Source organism: Phoca vitulina, unplaced genomic scaffold (genome assembly GCF_004348235.1).
Source record: "Phoca vitulina isolate PV1807 unplaced genomic scaffold, GSC_HSeal_1.0 scaffold7, whole genome shotgun sequence".
Classification (NCBI taxonomy): domain Eukaryota; kingdom Metazoa; phylum Chordata; class Mammalia; order Carnivora; family Phocidae; genus Phoca; species Phoca vitulina.
Genome location: NW_022589710.1, coordinates 70,761,656 through 70,782,280, shown reverse-complemented (window position 1 = coordinate 70,782,280; position 20,625 = coordinate 70,761,656). Strand labels below are relative to the sequence as shown.

General features: G+C 64.4%; 1 protein-coding gene across 1 annotated transcript; it reads right to left on the bottom strand.

The window, feature by feature from the left end:
- Nucleotides 1-4,131: 4,131 nt before the first annotated feature.
- On the bottom strand, nt 4,132-18,671 carry CLBA1 (clathrin binding box of aftiphilin containing 1). Its single transcript, XM_032404709.1, has 7 exons — nt 18,661-18,671; nt 11,198-11,326; nt 10,568-10,943; nt 8,771-8,901; nt 7,223-7,352; nt 5,947-6,060; nt 4,132-4,889 (listed from the first exon to the last, which is right to left on the bottom strand). Exons 1-7 carry the CDS (start codon nt 18,669-18,671, stop codon nt 4,725-4,727), a joined length of 1,056 nt encoding a protein of 351 aa, XP_032260600.1. The 3' UTR covers nt 4,132-4,724.
- Between the last annotated feature and the right edge of the window lie 1,954 nt (nt 18,672-20,625).

The following is a 20,625-nucleotide window of genomic DNA, read 5'->3' as shown; positions in this document are numbered from 1 at the left end:
TGGGGCTGTCGCCCGGCAGCGCAGCGTGGCCTTCTCCCTTCTCCGCCTGCGCCGGCCTTGTCGCCCCTGGGGCACTGCCCCTACACGGAGGCCAGGTCGGACCGGCCGGGGGCGGCACCTGCTGCGCGGGTCGGAGCCGCTGAGCTGAGCCTAGCGGGGTGGCCGGCGCTGGGCCCAAGGAGGTGCTGCTCCATGGGGGCCCCCCCTACCGGCTGGCGGATGAGCCAGGGCCGAGAGCCGGGCACAGCCGGCTGTGCTTCCTGCCCCTGCACTGGAGGGGCCCAAGCCCCGGAAGCCAGCCTCCAGAGGGCCTCTGGCCGGGGTCTCGCTCCTCTCCCGCCTCGGCTACTGGCCTGAGAGCATCATCAGCACCGAGGCCCCGGATGCAGGACAACCCCCTCCCGGGGAGGGCACAAGGAAGGGAGCCCGCGTCCACGGTGGCCCCAAGCAGCTGCTGAGCACCCCGAGTCCCCTCATGCGGAGGGTGCCTCTCTGCCCTGTGTCCCGGGATCCACCCACCCCAGGGCCGGCGGTGGGGCAAGGTCGGGGGCCTGGCCCAGTTCTTCAGCCGGCGCCTGTCTGCCCAAAGCCCAGGCCGCACGGCGAGGACGGGGACGTGGGTGAGCCCCCTGCCCGTGGCCCTGCTGTGGGGCCCGCCCAGCGGGATAGGGGAGGCTCCCCGGGGAGTGGGGTCGGCACGCGTGCACGCGGATGGGGACGTGCGTGGGCCTACTGGGGGAGGCACGGAGAGGAGGCTTCCCGGGGGCGGTTTGGGGTTTGCCTGTGTGTTACTGGACTCCTGTTCATGGGCCCCAAATTCATACGTTGGAATCTAACTTGCCTGTGCTGGCGTGAGGAGGGGCCCTCCGGGAGGTGCCCTCGTGATGGGCTCGAGCCCGTCACAGGAGATGTGACAGCTTGCTTCCCGGCCGCCCCCTGCCCTGCAGGTGCCCAGCGAGGGCAGCCGGGAACCAGGAGAGGCCCGCGGCGACGCCCCGCCTGCAGCGCTGCGGGAAGGAGCTTGTCCAGCCTCGCGCTGGTGGCGCTCTGTTCTAGTGGCCTGAGCCCGCTGAGACACAGCTCAGACACAGTGTCCCCTCCGGCGCCCGCCCCTCCTGTGGGCTGCCCCCCTACCTGGTCCCCGCCCACCCAGTGCCCACCCACAGGGTCCCCGCCGAGTTTCAGAAGCCACCTGCACCGGGAGCTTGGTGCTCAGAGCCCCTGCTTCAGCCCTGGGTCGTCCTTGCAGACAGAGCCGGTGGCCGGCTTTGAGGGGCTCCGATGACGGGAAGGGCCCTGCTGAAACCCTGCCCACCGGGCCCCCACCTGCAGCCGAGGGGCTTGCGCTGCTTGCCGCAGGCCAGCCTGGGGACGGGGGCACGATGACTCTCAGGGAGGGGGGCCTCTGGCCACGGAGAAAGGTCCCCTGTAAGAGTGGACACGCTCTAGAGCCAGGGAACCGGCCTTGGGCCTGTTGCCAGTGGTGACCAGCTGGGAACCGTGTTGTTTCTTCCTTAAAGAAGCTTAACGCGGGTCTGAGATGTGGAGACGTTTTGCCTGTAAATACATATGAAACTTCAGGACCCCAATCCCGTGTCATGGTCAGAAAAGGAACGCTAATTCCTTCCCACCGGCCGACACGCAGTCATACTCACGTGTCCCCACTAGCTGTCCTTTCCCTGTAACTTTGTCAGCGGGGTGCCACACGCAGCCGAATCGGGGGGAGGGCGGGCGGCCGGCCGTCGGGGCGCATCTGGCTCAGTCCCGGGTGCGCGTTACCGCGAGCCTCCGCGTCCAGGACTGGGCCCGGGCTCCCCTCGTTGGCTTCTGCTGTCCTCACTTCCTTTCTTCTACCTTCTTTGAACCTAAATCTCTCTCTTGCCAGCACACGACAGCCTTGCTCATGGCTCTTACGCTCGCCTCCTTCCCTGATCCCGGCCCGCGGTCACGGTGGCCCCTCCAGCATCTCCCTCATGGTGTCCCGCCTGCGTCCTCCCCATGTGGCCGCGTCCTCCCCGCAGGGCCGCTTACTGGGCTGGTCCAGGCACTCGGACACGGCCTCCAGCCTGCGGGCGCCAGGGGCCAGAGCCCTGCACGGCGGTCGAGGCCTCCGCCGGCCTGCGTCTGAGCCGTGCGGACATGCGGAGCTCCCTGTCCCTCCAGGCTGGGCTCCTGCAGGCTCAGAGCGCAGGTCTGGTCTTCTTCCAGTGGATCCTGCTCTGGGCCGCCGGTCTGTGGCTCTCGTCGGCGTCGGAGAGTTCTTAGCCATTCTCTCCTCTGGGGTTCTGCTTCTGGGCCTCTGATGACGCGGGGGCACACCGCCTGGCACAGCCCCCGGGTCCTGGGCACCCCGTCCTGTGTCTTCTCCCTCTTTCTGTCCCTCTGCGTCCTGCTCAGATGGTTTCTACTGACCGGTTCGCGCTCACGGACTGTTCGTGTCGGGTCCGCCGTCGGGCCCTTCTCAAGAATGGCTCGTGGATGGGGTGACAGTGTTCATTCCTGGCGCTTCCGTTTTGTTCTCTTGTGTGATTTCCGCGTCTCTCCCATGTGTGCTCCCCTTTCCCACTGGATCCTCACCACTTCGTCCAACGCCATTTTACGGTCTCGGACCTGCACCGTTTGGGCCATCTCTGCCTCCGCTCCTGTCCACCAGGGATCAGGGGTTCTCCCATTTTCGTGGTCTTGCCATGTCTTGCTGACTGCGAAGCACTCGGTAAGAGAACAGTGGAGACTGAGGTCCATAGCGAGGAGCCGTCAGGTTCCTGGAGGGGCTGAGTCCTCGCCCGCCATCGGGCTGGGCCCGGGCCCCGCTGCAGCTCCCAGAGGCTTCCCGCGTCCCCAGGTGCCGGCAGGGCTGCTGCTCAGCGGGGCCCGACGTCTGAGCCCTGGCCAGGCTCTGGACATCAGCCTGCCTCGCAGAGCCCAGCGCCATGTTTGCAGATCACTGAAGGCTCCCTTTGCCCCCGTTCCAGGTCGTTCCAGCCCGCCATGGCCTGGAGCCACACGCAGCCGAATCGGGGGCCAGCTGCCCCACAGAGCCTCTAGAGCGGGTGGCAGGAACCCCAGAGCACCCCTCAGAGGGGGGGTCTCTCGCTTCTCCAGCCCCCACTTCGGAGAGAGGCTGGCTTCTACTTGGGGATTTTCTGTCAGGCTTCTCTCCTTGCACCCTCTGAGCACTCAGTGAAGGCCGAGAGCTGGACGAGGGTCCCTGGGGTCCCCCTCCTCCCGCTCTGCCCCTGGGGGCACTGAATTCCATTAATGTAGGTTCCTTGGTATCCTCAGCTCTGTGATTATTTTGAACCCTGACTTTGTAGCTGACGGGGCACGTTCCGGTCGGGGTGCCAGGGGCAGCCTCTGAACCAGAGGGGACCAGTCAGCACTCACTCTCCCGGTTCGGAAGGCCCCTCCTTGAGCAGCCTGGCCAGGCACCCGGACACAGCATCAGAGCCAGACTTGATGTCTGCTTGGACGCGGACTGAGGGACAGGGACAGCCCTGGCCTCCGGCGTGGGGGACAGAGCTGGGGGCGCTGGGCTGGCTGGGGGTCAGGAGAGGCCCGCCAGCAACGGGGCCGGGGAGCAGCTGTGGGGAGTCCAGTGCCCGCGTCCGAGAGTGACTCGGGGGAGGAGGCAGGACACAGAACGACCTATTTTGGGTTCAAGTCTGACTTTCACCAAAGGCTGGGAAACGATGGCACATCCCAGGGCGGACGCTGCCCTGTGGTGGAAGCAGCATGGCAGAAAAGCAGTTTCCAAATTTCCATCTCTTTCTGGCTGAAAAAGAAAAATGAGGGCAGATTTCCCAAACCTACAGCACTAAAAAAAAGTCTGATTACCCCTTCACATAAGACACCTGCAGTCTGGTGGAGAGTGACCGCTAGCGCCCTTCTCCCCGTGACGGGCGACATCTGCTGGTCACTGGGTCTGACTCCGGGGTTGACGGAGCTGGCATCTGAGGCCAGCCCCCATCCGTGCTCCCCAGGCAGCAAGTGTGACCGGCGCACGCGGGACAGCCCTGGGAGCCGGGCTCCGCCAGACGGACAGGCCAGGGGCTCCGGGCAGGGACAGCCTGCGGCCGCAGGACTTCTGGCAACAGTCCCCATGGAGCAGATGAACCGCAAGAACGTGGGCTTGTCCAGGCCATTTTATTTAATAAAATTTTACAAAAATCAGTGCCCCCACCAGAACCAGAGAGCGCTTGCTCGGAGTCGGAGGGGAGGGCCGGGCGCAGAGAAAGGCCGCCGACAGGCCGTGGTGCAGGTGAGTGCTCCCAGGGCCTTCGCTCTCCCCCAGGAGTGACAGGAACGTGCTCCGGACTCCCTGAGCGTGTGGGCACCTGCCTCCTGCGGACAGTTCCAGCTGAGAGCCAGGCCACCGGCTGTGCCCCCGGCGGAGCCACGCGGGCAGCCAGGCCTGGGGTTCCTCCCTGGGCGCCCCCAGGGGCCGGCAGCACCTGCACCGGGCAGAGGGCCCCCAGTGCCACCTTGGTTCCTGTCATGCTGGGGCGGAGCTCCGGGGGACCCTGGGCACCCCCTTCCTGTTCAGACTGGCTCTGCCAAGGGACACGCTCTTCTAAAGTGGTCAGACCCCAAAATGCACCAGGGGGCGCAGCCTGGGTGCGCACAGGGCGTCCCGGAAACATGCCCACAAAACAGTTCCGGTTTCCAGTACCAAACCAAGCCAGTAAGAAAATGTAAAACTGATAAAAATACAAAGTACTCCTGTTTTAGCAAATGTCACTATTAAACAAGGTCATTTTTAGGTTACGTGGATTGAAAATCTTCTTTTTCCATGGCACTGTGAGGTACTGCCCGTGTCTGTGTAAGGGGGTCTTCAGAAAGAGGCTGCGTGCAAGCAGGCCCCCCTGTCTGCCGCCGGACGTCCCTGAGAGCTGATGGGAAAGGAAGGGCATGGTCAGGGCCTACGGAGGCCAGTGGGCTGTCTGCCCCTGGGGCCGGCCTGCTGCACCTGCCGCTGGGCCCCATGGGGCTTTCTCTCCTGCCTTAAGCTCCTGTCATGGTGCAGTCAACACGGAGGCGCATGGGACGGAGCGGACAGCTCCGTGGCTTCTCCCGGAGCAAAGGGGACACCACACTGGGAGGACAGCCATGCTGTGTGCCCAGGGCCATGCAGGCCTCCTCATCCCAGGTGATCCTATGACCCTGTCCTGAGGGCTTAGTTGGGGTCACAGGGCCCTTCCTGCTCTTGTCTGCAGTGTCCATGGATTTCCACCTACCAGCCGCTGTGGACGTGTAAGCAACTGTGAACGATGCTGTGATGGACATTTCTGTGTCTTGCTGCTCTAAGATGGCCCCTGCCTGCAGTTCTAGAAGTTTCTACCTCCTGCCTTGTGGGGTTTCCCAAAGAGCAGATGGACCAGCGTGCTTGGACGTCCTGGAGATGGCCCTGGCCCGTGCAGCTGGATGACAAGGGGCCTCCCCTGCACTCGCTGTCCACACCAACCACCATCAGAACAGACCCTGGCGGTGGACACCCCCCAGGTGCCACTACTCTCCTGGGGCAGGGGTGCATGCAGAGTGAACCCCACCTGTGCTCCGGGTCCCGGGGGAAACAGGCCCCTGCAGGCTGGGCACTGCTCCCCACAATACCTGGCCCACGAGTGGGCAGGTGCCCCCACTCCCAGGAAAAGCTGTGCCCTGTCCTCAGAAGAGGGCAGCAGAAGGCCCTGTCTGTGCACCCCTCCCTCCCGCCGGCCAGCGGGGCCTGCAGGGCCCCTCACCCCCCTGCCCTGCTGCTTACCTGCAGCCCCTCCTGCAGCCCACCGGTCGCCCGTGACGCCTGCGCACCTCCCAGCGCCCAGTGGTGCTCTGCCAGCCCCAGATGGCCGCGGTGCTCCTTTCTCCCGAGTCCGTGAGACTCAGGTAGCAGGTGCCAGCACAAAGACCCACGCGGCCAGCACGGCCGTGGCCTGTCCCGGGGCGGCTCACCTTGGTCTGGATCAGGGCTCTGCAGGGCTGCAGACGGAAGGTGGGCACACCCAGTTCTTCAGGCTCTTGGAGGTCAGAACATTCCAGAATGTGACCCAGGTCTCCGGAAAGGTTCTAGTGAGACAAGCCACGGTCACACCAGGGGAAGGAAGATAAAGAACCGCTTTCTCTGCGTTTGCCTTGTTAACCCAGACCCCTCTGGCACATCACACCATTAAACTGCAACATGGTCATGACTCAGTGTCCACAGGGCTGAGGCAGCCCGCTGGTCCCCACCCTCCTGTCACCAGGCTCATAGCCACCCTCTCCCTCCAGACCCGCAGGGCCCTCCACCTCCTCAAGTCTTCCACCGCCTCCAGAGTGAGCCCTGCCCGCCCCCCAGCCCGGCTGCACCTGGAGCTGCCCCCTCCCGCCCCCCCAACCTGGCTGCACCTGGAGAAGCCCCACCTCCCCACCTCCCGTTCAGGCTGCCTGTCCCCTTCCCCATCCTCCAGGCTGTTTTCCTTACACAAGCTGCCAGGGTGGCCTCGTCAGGCCCCTCTGGCTCCTTCCAGCCCTCACGTCCCTCCTGGCAAGCCCCACATGACCCCGAGGCCCAGCAGCAGCCATCCCCGAGCCCCCGTTGTCACTGAGGCCCACCAGCCACTTTTGGGTTTTCCACGTTTGAAAATTTCCATAATACTAAAAACCAGAAAAGGGTCTTTGCCGACTTGACGGCTGAAAGACTGCTCTGGGTACAATTCGCGTTTTCTCTGGTAACTGGCCTCCTCTCTGCTCCAGCTTTGCTGCCTCCCACCTCAGGCGCTAGGGACCCACTTGGTGGCTAATGCCACCCGTCTGTGGGCACCTGCCGCTCCCCGCCCCCAGCCCCTGAGCAGAGGCTGCTGCTGCCCGGGGCACTTCTCCACCCTCCCCTCCGCTGGGAGCTCCTGCGCCCCGGCCCACATGCTGTGTCTGTCCTCCGCTCGGCCACAGCGCCTCCTCCACCACGTGTCGAGGGTCGGGCCGCACCTGGACATCTGTCAGCCTGGCACGGGGCAGGCCCTGACACCGACGAGCTGACCCATCTCGCCCCTTCCCTGCCTGCGTTGCCGCATCCCCCCACCACCACCCCTGCAAACCAGTGCGTTTTCTCCCCCACCTGCTGTTTTCTGGCAGCAAGGCCCCCCACCCTCATGCCATCTGTGTAGACGGCTCCCTGCGGCCTCAGGGTGGCTGGCAAAGTCGCTGTGGAGTCCAGCTGCACCCCCAGGAGCCCCGTGTCCACCTGACTCACCTTCTGAGCAGCATCTATTCCAAGAACAAGGAAGAGGTTTTCCTGGCAACGGGACTCACTCCCGAGGCATCGAGAGGCTGACGTACTATTTGTGTTCTGAAGAACTCTCCAGAGTTTTCTAGATTCAGAACTGGAAAAGAGATACGTTAATTAAAGAGACTGAGAACCTTCAGAACAGAAGCGAAGAGGGCACCTACCCCCAGCGGTTGTGAGAACAGAGTGCTCCCTTCTGGGCCGAGTCATGTGCTGCTTTCTTCAGACGACGTGTGCCCCCTGACAAATACCCCACTCCCACCCTCCTCCCCTGGCCCCGCCGGGCTCACGGTCACGGCTGAGCGGCTCCTCCAAGGGGCAGACGTCCTGGAGGCCCGGTGCTTCATGGTTGTGTTCCTGGTGATCGCAGGGACCACAGGGACACTTGAAAACTAGGGGTGGGGCAGTGATTAGAAGAGGACTACTGGGAGTCTGTCACACGCTGTCCACAGCTAGGAGCCACCCCCCATCGGCCACGTGCCGTCCACGGCTGCTAGCGCAGCTCCCGCGAGGGCAGGGAAGGTGTTCACACAAAGAACCACGGGAGGGGCAGTTACGCTAAGTGCCCACATCATGTCCAAGCTGTCCTCATGCTTTCACACCCAAGTCACAGCCACTTCCCGTCACACACCAGTGTCCAGGCCTGCCAGGCCTGACACCCAGGACCACCCATGTCTCTGGGTGTCTGAGGCTCATGCTGCCACCAAAGGCCCTTCCACCTGCCTGCTGGCCCGGCCCACGCCTTGGGGAAGCACCATATCCAGAGGGCACACGGTGGTGACAGCCTTCCGGGCTCCAGGCCTCTGTCTCCGCGCCCCTGCCGGGGCTCCCTGGGGCGGGCCCTGACTGGACCCAAGACCGGAGCCCAGAGGGGCTGGTGTGCAGAACTCTCTGACAAAGAGGGCACGGGGTTAGGGAAGCCAGCTCACAGCAACTTTCACCTCCTCCTCCTGCGGCCTGGGCTCAGCGGACCTCGAGCTTTTCGGCCACTGCACATCATGCAGTGGGCTGCACTTGCTTTCTCTCAGTGCCCCGTGAAAGCGCACCTGAGGACACGGCCATCTGCGCACACGTGCATCTGTGATGTCCCGGAGCACGGGCCCCGGGGACCAGAGCCTTGCCGCTAGCACCAGATGCACTCGGGCGGGCTGACCCTGTGGGTTCACACTGTCCCTCGGGGGCGCCAGCATGTCTTCTCTGTGGCTGAGGATCAGTCGGTCAGGCCCCCCGGGAGGGCCCCGTGCCCACAGCCCAGGCCCCCAGGCCCTTCCGCACCCCCAGCACTCGCACTGAGACGCCGGGAGGTGGTACCCCCCGTCCACCTCGTTCCAGATGAACATGGCTCTGAGAGGGGTGACCATGGCCAGAGCATCGACCCATGCTGCCTGGTCCCTCGTGAGGACCCCATGACCCCAAGGCTGTGGGAACTTCGGGAGAGACAGGCTCTCTGTAAAGGTCCAGTTGGTCAACCGAAAGTATAATCTCAGACTTGCTGTAAGGACGTAAGTTCCTTACCACAGTTGCTGTCCAGATTCACAGCCAGGCAGTTCTAAGATGCGGTCTAAGGGGGAGACGCCTTCAGTTGCCTGCTGGACTGGTACTTCTGGAAAAACAAACCTGAACACGTCCTTGTAGCTGTGCAGAAGCTGGAAAAGAGAAAAACACACATTACGTCACCTTACCCCCGATACGTAGTTTTGGTGCAAATGAAGCGTGTGGACAATCAGACCATCGCTGCTGCCACAGCGTGCCACCCTCGCTCCCCGAAATCTCTGCTCTGCACACTCCCGATGAGAAGCACAGCGCGTGGAAAGTGGGATTAGGGCACAGCACTCATAAGCTTCGTCAGTGACACACGAGAAAGAGGCACCTGATAAAAATGTTAGTGTTTCCCGCGTGTCAGCTGGCTGGGAAATCTATCCACACGACAGTAAAGGTGGCCCTTCCTGGACAAAGACCTGAGGTCAGAAGGTTGGGAGTTAGTGTGAAGTGCTGGAATGAACGTCCAAAGTCTGGCAGGAGGTGACAGAAGTGCAAACCAGGAGCTGGAGGTGAGGGTGGGTGTGCACACGGGGTGGGCTGGAGGTGAGGGTGGGTGAGCCCTGGGCAGCTGGAGGTGAGGGTGGGTGTGCACACTGGGTGGAACTGGAGGTGAGGGTGGGTATGCACATGGGGTGGGCTGGAGGTGAGGGTGGATGTGCACACTGGGTGGAACTGAAGGTGAGGGTGGGTATGCACACGGGGTGGGCTGGAGGTGAGGGTGGGTGAGCCCTGGGCAGCTGGAGGTGAGGGTGGATGTGCACACAGGGTGGGCTGGAGGTGAGGGTGGGTGTGCACACGGGGTGGACTGGAGGTGAGGGTGGGTGTGCACTGGGCAGGTGGAGGTGAGGTTGGGTGTGCACACTGGGTGGGCTGGAGGTGAGGGTAGGTAAGCACTGGGCAAGTGGAGGTGAGGGCAGGTGTGCGAGCTGGGAGGGCGGGGAGCCCCGAGAGCTGTTGGAGGGGGGTGTGTGTGCAGTGCATATATTCACATCAGCAGGGTGCAGTTTTCTGTCTTCACCTAGTGTCTCTTGCAAAGTTCACATTATTGTCAGATTGTTCCCTGATCTCTTCGTCCCAGTGGAAGACAAGTCCTGTTTTCAGAACAGCGGGCTAGCAGAGCGGACTGCACGGAGAGCGCCTCCCGCCAGAGGTCCAGGGAAACACTGGTTCAGGAAGCAAACAGTTCATCCCTAGAACCAGCGAAACCTTTTCTCTCGTCCCTTACTCATCTGACTCCTTTTGTTCTCGTGGTGTTCTGAGGTTTCGGGGTAAGCCCTTGGGAAGAGATGGCAGAGGAAGGGGAGCAAGGGAAGGAAGAGGAAGACAAGAAGAGACGGATCAGATGCAGTCATAAAGAAGGTGAAACTGGTGGTCAGGTGAGGAAGGGCAGTGCCACAGGCAAAGGGGACGCGGCCTGGGATCTCCAGGCCATCTCCAGCACCCGGTCATCACACACAGGCTGGAAGGGACTCTTGGTGAGGCTTTCTGAATAAGGAGAGGGACAATTTGGACAAAAAGCTCTTTCCCGGTGTGCCCTGAACGGAGCGGGGAAGGTGGGCTGGCGGGATGGTGGAGGCCCAGTGCCTGGACTCAGGAGCACTGGGCACACAAGCACTCGCTCCTGAGTCGCCCCCCAGCATGGTCCAGCCTCCTTCCTTCCCTGGCTCAGGACAGGACAGCCAGCCACACAGGCAGGGACCAAGGCCAGGAGAGAAGCAGACCCCCTCCCGGGCCAGCCCACCGAAGCCGGAGGGTCTGCTGTAGAAATACCTCACAAGGTGAGCTGCCCGCGGCTCCTGGCACCCCAGGCCTGCCCTGGGGAGGCTGGCGAGAACCACGCTCCTTTTGGGTAGAAGCCACTGACTGCCGTCGAGGATGTGGGGGTCTCTCCGGGAGCTCAAAGTTTGGGGAGAACTGTTCAGACTTGGCCGAAGATTCTTGAAAGCCTTCAAACTCCCCCCAGGCGCTGTTGTGCTCCCCGGGGTCCGGGCCGCCGGCGGGGCAGGTAGAAAAGCCCTCCCCGCCCCCGGAGAGCCACTCGGCGCCAGCGCCTCTCCGCCCCGCTGGCGCCTTGCTTGCACCGCGGTCTTTAGAAGCCGGGCAGAGGGAAACGTCGCCTGCTTCCTCTGCGAGGCCGCTCCGACACCTGCTGGGAGGGGGTGTCTGGCCAGGCCCTGCCCCCCGCTGCCGCTGGCCCTGCATGTCGGTGCCGCCCGGCCCGCGTCCACGCGATGGGGAGCTGGGAGGTGCTCACGAGACACCCACAGCGCGGCGCCGGAGCCTCCCGGGGCTGCACGGGGCGGGAGCGCGGGGGGTGGGGTCGCCCAGGGGCGGGGCGGAGGACAGCCCGGGGCCGGGGTCCCCGCGAGAGCCCGGCCTGCGGCCCCGGCCCGCACCCACCTCGGCTCACCGGAGCTGCGGCCGCCGCTGTCCCCACGCCCGCCCGTTGCCCGGCAACGGAGCGCGCCGGCCCCCGCGTCCGGCGTCCGGCGTCGTGACGTCAGCGCGCCGGCCCGCCCCGCCGTGCGCCTGCGTGTCCCCCCCCCCCCCCCCCCGCCCCAACTCCCCGCCCCCCGGGAGGAGGGACCCTGGCTTAACGGGAGCGGCCCCGCGCGCCTCTGGAGCCCCGACTCGCCAGCCCGCCCCGAGCGCGCCCTGCCGGGTTCCGCGGTGCGAGTCCCAGGGCCGCGCTGTCCCCAGCGTGAGGGCGGATGGCGGTCCGCCGCCTGCGGGCCGGACAGGGGGCGCAGCAGGCCCGGTGTGGGCCCTGGACAGCCAGCCCCTCCTGCTGCCCCCGCCCCCGGGCAAGGGCACTACTGCGGCAGCCTGGCCCGCCCGCCAGCTCCCTCCCAGGCCTTCCAGACCTTTCCCCATCCGCCCCCACCTCCAGGCTCACGAAATCCACCTTGCTGAGTGCGCTTGACTCCAGCCTCCCCAGAAGTGACGGAAACCCTGATCCACACCCCGCTCCCCAGGCTCCCTCTGTCCGCGCATTTCTCCACCCTGTGACCTCCTTGGGCCCTGTCCTGTTGGCATGAATCACCCAGCTACTGAAAATTTTAATTTTGAAAATTACCAGATGAGCTCATCGCTGACTCCTGGACTGCAGCCTCCTGCCTCCTCCTGTGCTTCCTGAGGGGTACGCCAGCCGGCAATGCAGTCCGACTGCCCAGCTCTGGGCAGACACCTGGGGGGCCCTGCGGGAAGGTGGCCAGTGCTGGCTGTCCTGCCTGGATGTCACCCCAGGGACAGTGCTGGTCCCAGGCATTTCTGCCGTCTACCCACTGCTTGAACCCCCTCATCCATTGTCCTTGCTGTCCTCGTAGTCCAGGGAGGGAAAGGGGTAGGAGAAAAGTTGTCCCTGTGTACAGGTGGGCAAACTGAAGCCCGGGCCCAAAGGCCCGAGTGAGGAGTGTTGCTGGGGCTGGAACCAGCTCTTGGGAGCTCAGCAGTTTCCCACGCCCTGTCTGGGCCTCAGCGAAGAGTGAAAAAGTTGCTGTGACCTTCAGGGTGCAGGTGGGCTGACCTGTCTTACTAGCCGTGGTGGATGAATAATGCCGCCCAGAGATGTCCACGCCCTGGTCCCCAGAACCCGTGAATACGGGACCTTACAAGGCCTCACGAGGGACTTTACAGACATGGTTACGTTAAGACTTTTGAGATGGGGACAAAGTCCTGGGTTATGCCGTTGAGCCCGATGCCCTTACAAGGAGGAAGCAGGGGGGGTCAGAGTCTGAGGAGCTGGAGAGACAGAAGCAGAGGTCAGAGTGATGCAGGGCTCTGAACGGAGGGATGCGGGCCGCCTCTAGGACCTGAACAGGGCAAGGAAGTACACCTCCCTGGAACCCCAGAAGGAATACAGCCCTCCCGACACCTGGAGCCGCAAGGGCATGAACGTGTCGGTGTAAGCCGCTGTGGTTATTTGTTACAGCGGTGACCTCTGACTACTAAAAAGGTGCTGCCTGTGGGAGCCAAGACTCAGAGGAGGTGGCAGAGGTGAACTGACGTAGGGTGCTCAGTCCTGGCTGCAGGTTTTGGGGGGTGTAACCCAGGGAGCTGACAGGTGGCTCCTGACTCCTCTGGCCGACTGAGCAGAATGGCATGAGACACGGGGCACAAGCCGAGGGCCAGGCCTCCGGGGGGCGGGGCAGGGCAGGTATCTGTTCAAGTTGAAGAGGCTTCACCTGCTGAGGGAGACTGGTCAGAGGGGAGCACGGCGCCATTAAAGTGGGGGTTCAGGGGACACAAGCGTGAGTGGAGGGGGTGGCATAGTGTAGTTAGGAGGAAGAGCCCATGTGGCCCCCCAGGCTCCTCTCGGGATAGCTCAGTCCATCCCTGACCCCCCGCCCTGCGGAACAGGGGTGGGGGACAGCTTCTCTGCCACCAAACTAAGCCTCCCCTGTCCCAGCCTCAGGAGAAAGGGGCCAGCCTCCACTTGGCTCAGAGCCCCGCAGTATCCTGGTGCCTCCCAGCCATTGCCTGATGAGCAATGGGGAGGTGTCCCTTGCTCCCAGAAGCATGTAGGTATCCTGCTCCTCTGGGGTTCTCAGACCCAAACCACTGGGATGAGTCAAGGAGGCCACCTTTCCCCAGGCCTGGAGCAGGCACTCAGCTTGGGGGAGACTGAGGCAGTTAGAGGCCAAGGGTCAGCAGACCTGAAGCCCGCCCCCTCCCCACCATGTGAGGACTGAATGGGAGGGCAGATGGCAGCTGATGGGGTCCTACGCGGCCCCCCACTCAGTTGTGACTCTTGGGCTGGGCCGGGCTGGGCCAGGGACGATGCAGAGCTATTTTTGCTTATGGTGCAGTGGCTGCCGCACAGAGACATCAATCATTGATGCTCTGGGCGTCCCTGCCAGCCTGGAGAGGCCCGACTCCTCATCCTGGCCCCACCAGTGCCCTGCATCCTAGGCCCTGGTTCCCAGGCACCCAGCCTCCGGAGGCTGCGGGCCAAGCCTGACACCCCCGCCCATCAGCGAGGGCCGGGCTGAGGTGTGGCCTAGCGCGGTGGTCCGAGGCAGGAGGCTGAGCCTGTGTGTGCCCACGGGAGAGAGCGTGGGGCACTGCAGAACCAGCGCGCCCCGCCCAGCGCTCCAAGGGTGGGGGCCTTGTATGGGCCAGGGGTGGCTGTGAGTCTGGCCTGTGGGAGAGCAGGGCCTCCTGAGCCATGTCCAACTGCTGTCACCTTTCCCAGCAGGGCATCTGTCCCTGGAGGGGCCATCGGGGCAGGGCTGTAGCGGGGCGGGACGACGGCAGCTCCTGGCAGCTCAGGGCTCTGCGGCAGACTCACAGCCAGGCTTCGGCTGGCGGGGGGGGGGGGGGGGGGGGGGGGCGGCGGGGGGGGAGTGGGGGGTGGCTATGGATGGGCTTCACAGGCTCCACCCGAGCAGCTTTCTCCCCGGGCTGACCCTGTGATCCTGGGGCCAGGGGGGGCTTCTGAGGCCCCTGCAGGAGGGAGGAGGGGTGTGTACAAGGAGGCAGGGCCCGGGATGGCAGGCCCTGGGGTGGGGGTGAGGGCCAAAGTATGGACCATCTCCCTTTACACAGTGGCATACTCTGCTGAGGCGCCAGGCCCTCCTAGAGATGAAATGGGGCCCCCAGGGGCCCCCCGGGGATGTGTAGGGGTGAGCATAACAGGTGATATCGGCCTTCTGCCTGAGAGCAGGCAGGAGAAGGGAGGGGCAGCCTCTGGGGCAGGAGCGTCCTGAATCTGGGCCCTGAGCCAAGCCAAGCCAACTCCCTTGCTGCAGAGTGAGCAAGGCCCCAGCAGGGTGGTGTAAGCCCACCCAGCCCTCACCAAGGCCATGTGCAGAAGTGGCCCCAGGGAGGGTCCCTGGCCAGCCAGCGATCCCAGGGACCACCCAGCTGCACAGGGGCTGGCTGAGGGCTGTTCCTTCAGCAGCCATGTGAGACCCCTGCTCCGGACCTCTGTTCAGGAGGCGCAGCTCCCTGGCCTCCCCACCCAGGGCCCCATCCTTGCCCTCCCCACAGAGCTGGGAGGGGCCACCATAGCCCCATCATGCTGGACATCAGGATGTCACATGGAATGAGGCCACTTCATTTGGACAGGGAGCCAGGGTCCACATGACTTTGCCAAGGTCACTCATCTAATGGGGCAGGGGGACACAGAACTGGGTCTGTGCCCTAAGTTAGGCCCTGATTATACAAGTGCGCCTTGTTCCCAGGCCCCCGCTGCCAGACTCACATACACAGACGGGCAGGCCGAGATCCCAACAGGTCCGGACAGATGTGGACCACACCCGGGGACACAAAGAGTGCCCTCTCCCTGCACCCATGAGCGACTGACTCCCAGATGGATAGAGCAGGGCAGGACTCCAGGGATAGAGGGGAGCACAGGGTCTCTGGCTGCAGGGCAATGCTGCCCAGCCTGTGGGAAAACACCAGGGCAGGAAGGGTGAGACCCACAGCCGAAGGACAGGGCTGTGCCCCGTTGTGCCGTGGGCTCGGTGGAGGGGAGGCTTCCGAGCAGTGCTGTGCATGTCTGTCCGACCGACGGCTGGCCGGCTGCCCGGCTGCAGCCCAGCTAACGGGAACTGGCACGCATGAGTCATCCTGCTGGGCAGGCTCACCTGGGCCCGGCTGGCTGTGTGCATCCCCACGGAAGCCCAGGAGTAGAGTGCGCCTGTGTGTGCTCATGGGTGTGTCTGTGTCCTGTTGTGCATACCTGGGCACGTGGGCACACCTGTGTCAGTACGTGTGGGAGTGTGTGTGCACGGAGACGTAGCCGAGTCAGTCTGTGTCTGTGTATTGGTGTGAATGTGTGCGCCACCTTGTCTACGTGTGTGTGTGATGTGTGTGTCTCTGTGTCTAGTCTGTGTGTCTGAGTGCCCCGCCCCCCGTTGCAGCCTGTCTCTTTCTGCCCTAGGAACAGGTGTGTGTGTGTGTGTCCATCTGTCTGTCCCGGCACCACTGGCACCATTCCTAGGAAGCCCCCAGGAATGGTCCTCGTGGCAGTAGCTGTGCTTTCCTGGGTCTGTTCTGGCCCAGGCCTCCCACCCCCAGCCCCAGCAGGACCCACACCCCAAGGTCCCCTTCCTCAGATCTACATCGGGCTGGGCCTCAGCTAAGTCCCTGCTTCGGTGGAAACAGAATTCTCCTGGGCCTTGCTACTCCCTGCCCATTCCCCAGGGAGTGTCATCTTCTGCATACTACCCAAGCTGGAGCCCAGGGGCCCATCCCACTCCAGTCCTTACCAAGCCCCTCTGCCATCTTCTGGAACATCCTGGGTCCTTGTCTCCCTCCTCATATTGCTGCCCTGGCCCAGCCCCCCCCCACCCTCTTGTAGGGCTCCTGACTTCCAGCAGTGCCCCCCAGGGACAACCACCCTGCTCCCCCCCAGCCACCAGGTGGTCTTTCCTCAGCTCCCACTGCCCAGTCTTGCTGCCCCCTGCCTCACTGCACCTAATTCTCAGCCTGGGCTCTCTTACCCTGTCCTCGGCACACACACTACTCTGTGGCCTCTGAACCCAATACTCCTCCCGCACTCCTGAAGTCCCAGCTTACACTGTCCCTTGGGAGCCTGCCAGGAACCCCTCCCCACGCACCCCCACCGCGGCACCGCGCTACTGGGCAGAGCACACCTCTGGCCTGGGAGCCCCCTCGGCAGGGCCAGTGAGGTCAAATCACATGCCCACGGCCTGCACGGGCTCCGCTGCCTCTGTGGCCCCCAGGGTGCCCCGCACCCCAGCTTGTCACTTCAATGTCCGTCTCTGGGCTGGGAGGTAAGACTGCGGAGCGCGGGTCCAGCCCGGGAGCCCAGGCGCCGCGTGTGGAGACCCCTCCCTGACAGGGGCCCAAAGTCAACTGTCGGGACCCAGAAAGGCCAGCTGAGGGCGCGGGGCGGGCCTGCAGCGGGGGTCGGACAGGAGGTGGGCCCCGGGGGCGTGGCCGGGCGGGCGGCAGCCAATGGGCTGAATGAGGCCGGGCGGGGCGGGGCGGGGCGGGGCGGGGCCCGAGGGTGGCGGGGTCCCGGGGCGCCGGCTGGCTCCGCAGTCCGAGGTCGGCGGCCCGCGGCAGCGCAAGCCAGCGGAGGCAGAGCGCGGCGCCCGCCGGCTCCCCGGCCGCCCGCGCGCCGGAGCCGAGACCCGCGACCGGACGCGACGGGCCGCCGCGGGCCCGCACCGCCCCGCCGCCGCGATGTGCGACTGTTTCCACATGGTGCTGCCCACCTGGCCCGGAGCCCCCGGCAGCGGTGCGCCTCCTCTCCGCCTGCAGCCCGCTCCCCTCGGGAGGGTGGGCTCTGCGCGGGGACGCGCGCCGGGCGGGTCGGGGTGCGCAGCGGACCGGGGTGGGGCGCCTCGGGGACCGGCCCGGGGTCTCGCGCGCGATTCTGCGCCTCGGGGCTGCTCGGGGCTGCCTTCCCTCCTGCTGCATCTCGCCTTTTACCTGGCTCTGCCTCTCTCCGTCTCTGCCGCTCACTTTGTCTCTCTGGGTCGCTGACTCATCTCTACCACTCACTCTCGCTCCCCGCCTCTGTCACTCACTACCCCTGCCTGTCTTTCCCTCTCTGTCACTGTCCCCTGCTCTAGCCCTCTGGGATGCCTTGTCCCTAGAGGCGGCCGCCTGGGGAGGGCCGCTCGTGGGAGTAGGGCATGAGGGCCGTGGGTCACAGGCATAGGGACCTGCTGCCAGGCTCACCCTCTATCCCGCTTTGGGGGAGAGCAGCCTGGCTGGAACAGGACTTAGGGCTATCGGCCTTGGTCCAGAGTCCCAGGCTGGGCTGGGCTGGGTCCACAGTGTGGCTACTGTGTGGCTGGGTCACTGGGTAGGTGGTGGGGCTAGACCTGAGGTCTGGGGCTTGGTGAGGGGCCCGAGTGGGGTCAGAGCTCAGGCCACGGAGTACCCAGTGCTGGGCAAGGGAAGGCGAAGGTGGGCGTTGCCCATGGGGCACTACCCCCTCCCCACGCCTCTGGCTGCAGAATGGGAACCAGCTGCTTTGTTATCTGTCTGTCCTTGCATGAGGTCTGGTTCCAGAGCCTCGGTGTCTCAGCGTCTTGGGGGGCAGGGTGGGGTGAGGCAGGGGCAGGAGTGGGTCAGTGATGCGGCAGCCACACCCAGGGCATCTGGCCAGTTGCCAGCAAGGGGGGTTGGGCCTTGCTGCAGTGGGGCAGACTGGACCCCACTCCTTGGGAAACTGGGGTAGAAGATGATGATGGTGCTGATGCAGAGCGGGGAGGGGTGCCCCTTGGCCTGGGCACGCCCCTCCAGCTGCAGCAGGAGCCCCCAGGGTCCCTTCTGTTGCCCAATTTTCTGGTGAACACCAAGGCCCAGCTGGCCCCCTGTTTGGCCCTCCCTTGTCCAAGGGATTTTCCCTGGACAAGCTCGGGAGGATGATGGCTGTGGTGGGCCTCCAGCCCCCTCCTCCTGACTGAGGCTGGCCGTGGCCCACATCCCTGGGGATCTGCTGCATCACAGGGAAAGGAGAGGGTGCAGAAGGACATGGGGCTGCCTCCAGCACTGGCCTATACCCTTACTCACAGGTTACCCAGAGACTCCCAAGTTGCAGGGTCCAAAGCCCTGCTGCCTCAAAAAGGCCTGGTCTGAACACCCCTCCGCAGCTGAGACCCTTATTCTCTGCTGACTTGGGACTGGCCTCAGGGCCATCCCTCCTCAGGTCCTGTCTACGAAACCATCAGCTGTTAGGGAATGTCAGTGGTTCTCATGGGGCATTGAGAGGAGACCTGCTGGATCAGAGCCCCTGGGGGCTGGGTCAGATTCCCAGGGCCTCCCCCACCCTTCACCGAGGCTAAGGGACAGCATTCCCGATAAGGTCCCTGGGGGGTTTGGTCCTGGTCCTCCCAGCTGCGGTTCCCTCCTTGAAGACCAGAGATGGGAGGCCTTACCGCACCCTCATCGTTCCGCCCGTCCAAACCTGTCCTCCTGGGCCAGCCATGCTAGGTCCTTTGAAGACCCCTCCCAGAGCCTGGGTGCACTTCTCCCCTCAGCTGGGGGAGGAAGCCATCTCCCGTCCAGCCTGCACTGGGAGGCTGCCCCCTGGTGGCTGCGCCCAGAAGACACCTGTGGGGGGATCCGCCCAGCCTCAGGGCACCTTGGCCATGGAGCAGCCCGCCCCCAACTCCTTCCAGGCCCCTGCAGGCGAGGGAAGGGAGCTCCACCTGGGCGCACTGCCCCTACTTCACTGTGTGATGGGTACCAGCCGTCACACCGCTTCCTTCCCCAGAGGCAGCCAGTTTCTTCCCAAGGCAGAGCTGGGTCCTGCGCAGCTGGACTGACAGGGAGCCCCCTACTCCTGCCCTGGGCCCCTGCCCTGCACCCGAAGCCCCTGGCTTAGCCTGAGCCCCCCTCCCATCCCCACTCTGAGAAGCGCCCACTGGGTCCTGGGAGGCCCCACCATAAGGGAGGATCTGGGTGGTCTCTTCTTGTGGGGGGCAATGGTAACTCGGGCCCTTCCCAAGAGCACTGCACTGTGGGGCATCCCTGTGGTGGCCTCCCTCTTTTGAGCAGGGCTGGTGGCCTCGCATGGCCCTGGGCTTGGAGCTGCAAGGGTCTGCGGGCTGGAACTGTGTCCGTGAACAGAAGTGACCACGGCTGCCCACAACAGAGGTGGAGCAGAGAGCTAGAGCTGTGTGGTCAGGGAGGCCATGGGCCCGTGCGCGTGGCAAGTGTCCCCACACCGTCCACACTGGTAGCTTTCCCCGGGTTGTCCACACCGGCAGAGGGCTGTGTCCCCATTTTGCAGACGGGGACACTGACGCTTACAGCCTGAGGCAGAGCCCTCAGCAGCGCGGGGCCTCTCTGGCCTCCACCCACTCAGCGCTGTGAAGTCGGCGGGTGCCGCCTTACCCCACCAGGGAGAGCTCTGGGGCGCTCCCTCCAGCCCACAGTGTCCGCGGCAGGAGCGGGCAGCAAGGAGGCCGCGGAGGCCATCCTGGGCGGGGGTACGGGCCCTCCCCAAGCTGAATGAGGCAGATTCTCCAACCCCCTCTGGTGTGGCAGATGTATTCCTGACAGCACCCTCGTTCTTTTCCCTGTGGGAGAACTGAAGCTGGACAGTCTGCTCCTGCCCCAAGGTCTCGGAGGGGGGGAAGGGGGCGGAGTCCAGCGCCCCGAAGGCCCTGCCGCCCCCTGTGCGCCAGAGGTGGTGTGAGCCCCACTCCGCTGGGGCTCATCGTGGCTGGGCCTGTGGCAGGAATGCCCTCATGGCCTTCTCTCTCTCCAGCTGAGCTCTTCCATCCTTGACTTGGCTAGGAGCTGCCTCTTCCAGGAAGCCCCGTGGATTGCTGGGCCCAGCTCTCTCTTACCTTCAGCCTCTGACCCTCTCTGTATCCCTTCTTCCACGGCTGCCCTTGGCTGAAGGCTTCTTATTTCAGGTTGAGCCTGGGGCTGGCCTGCCTGGGGGTGAGGAAGTGGAGGTGTCAGGGGGAAGGACCCAGGCCAGTGGAGCAGGGCACTAGCCATCTGGAGGCCCCTGCCACTCACTCAAGGCATGGAAACCCAGATCTCCCCAGCCGGAGGAGGCAGATCCTACACTCAGGGCTCTGTTGGGGGCCCTGGGCCGTGGGAGGTCGCACAGCGGGGAACACTGTACCATTGTCTATCCGGCTAAGGTGAGTCAGGCACAGCTTCTGCCATTAGCCCAGCCTTGGGTGTACAGAGGAGTCAGGGAGGGCTTCCTGGAGGAAGGTGCATGTGGTAGGGAGAGTGCAGGAGTGCAAGAGGCCTGGAGAGAGCTTTGGCTGGGGGACAAGTAGATTAACAGGGTGGGTCCGGGGATACATGTAGGGGTGAAGGGTAGAGAAGCAGGGGCCTCCTGTTAGGAGGGGGGTTTGTTCCAAGGGCACTGGGAG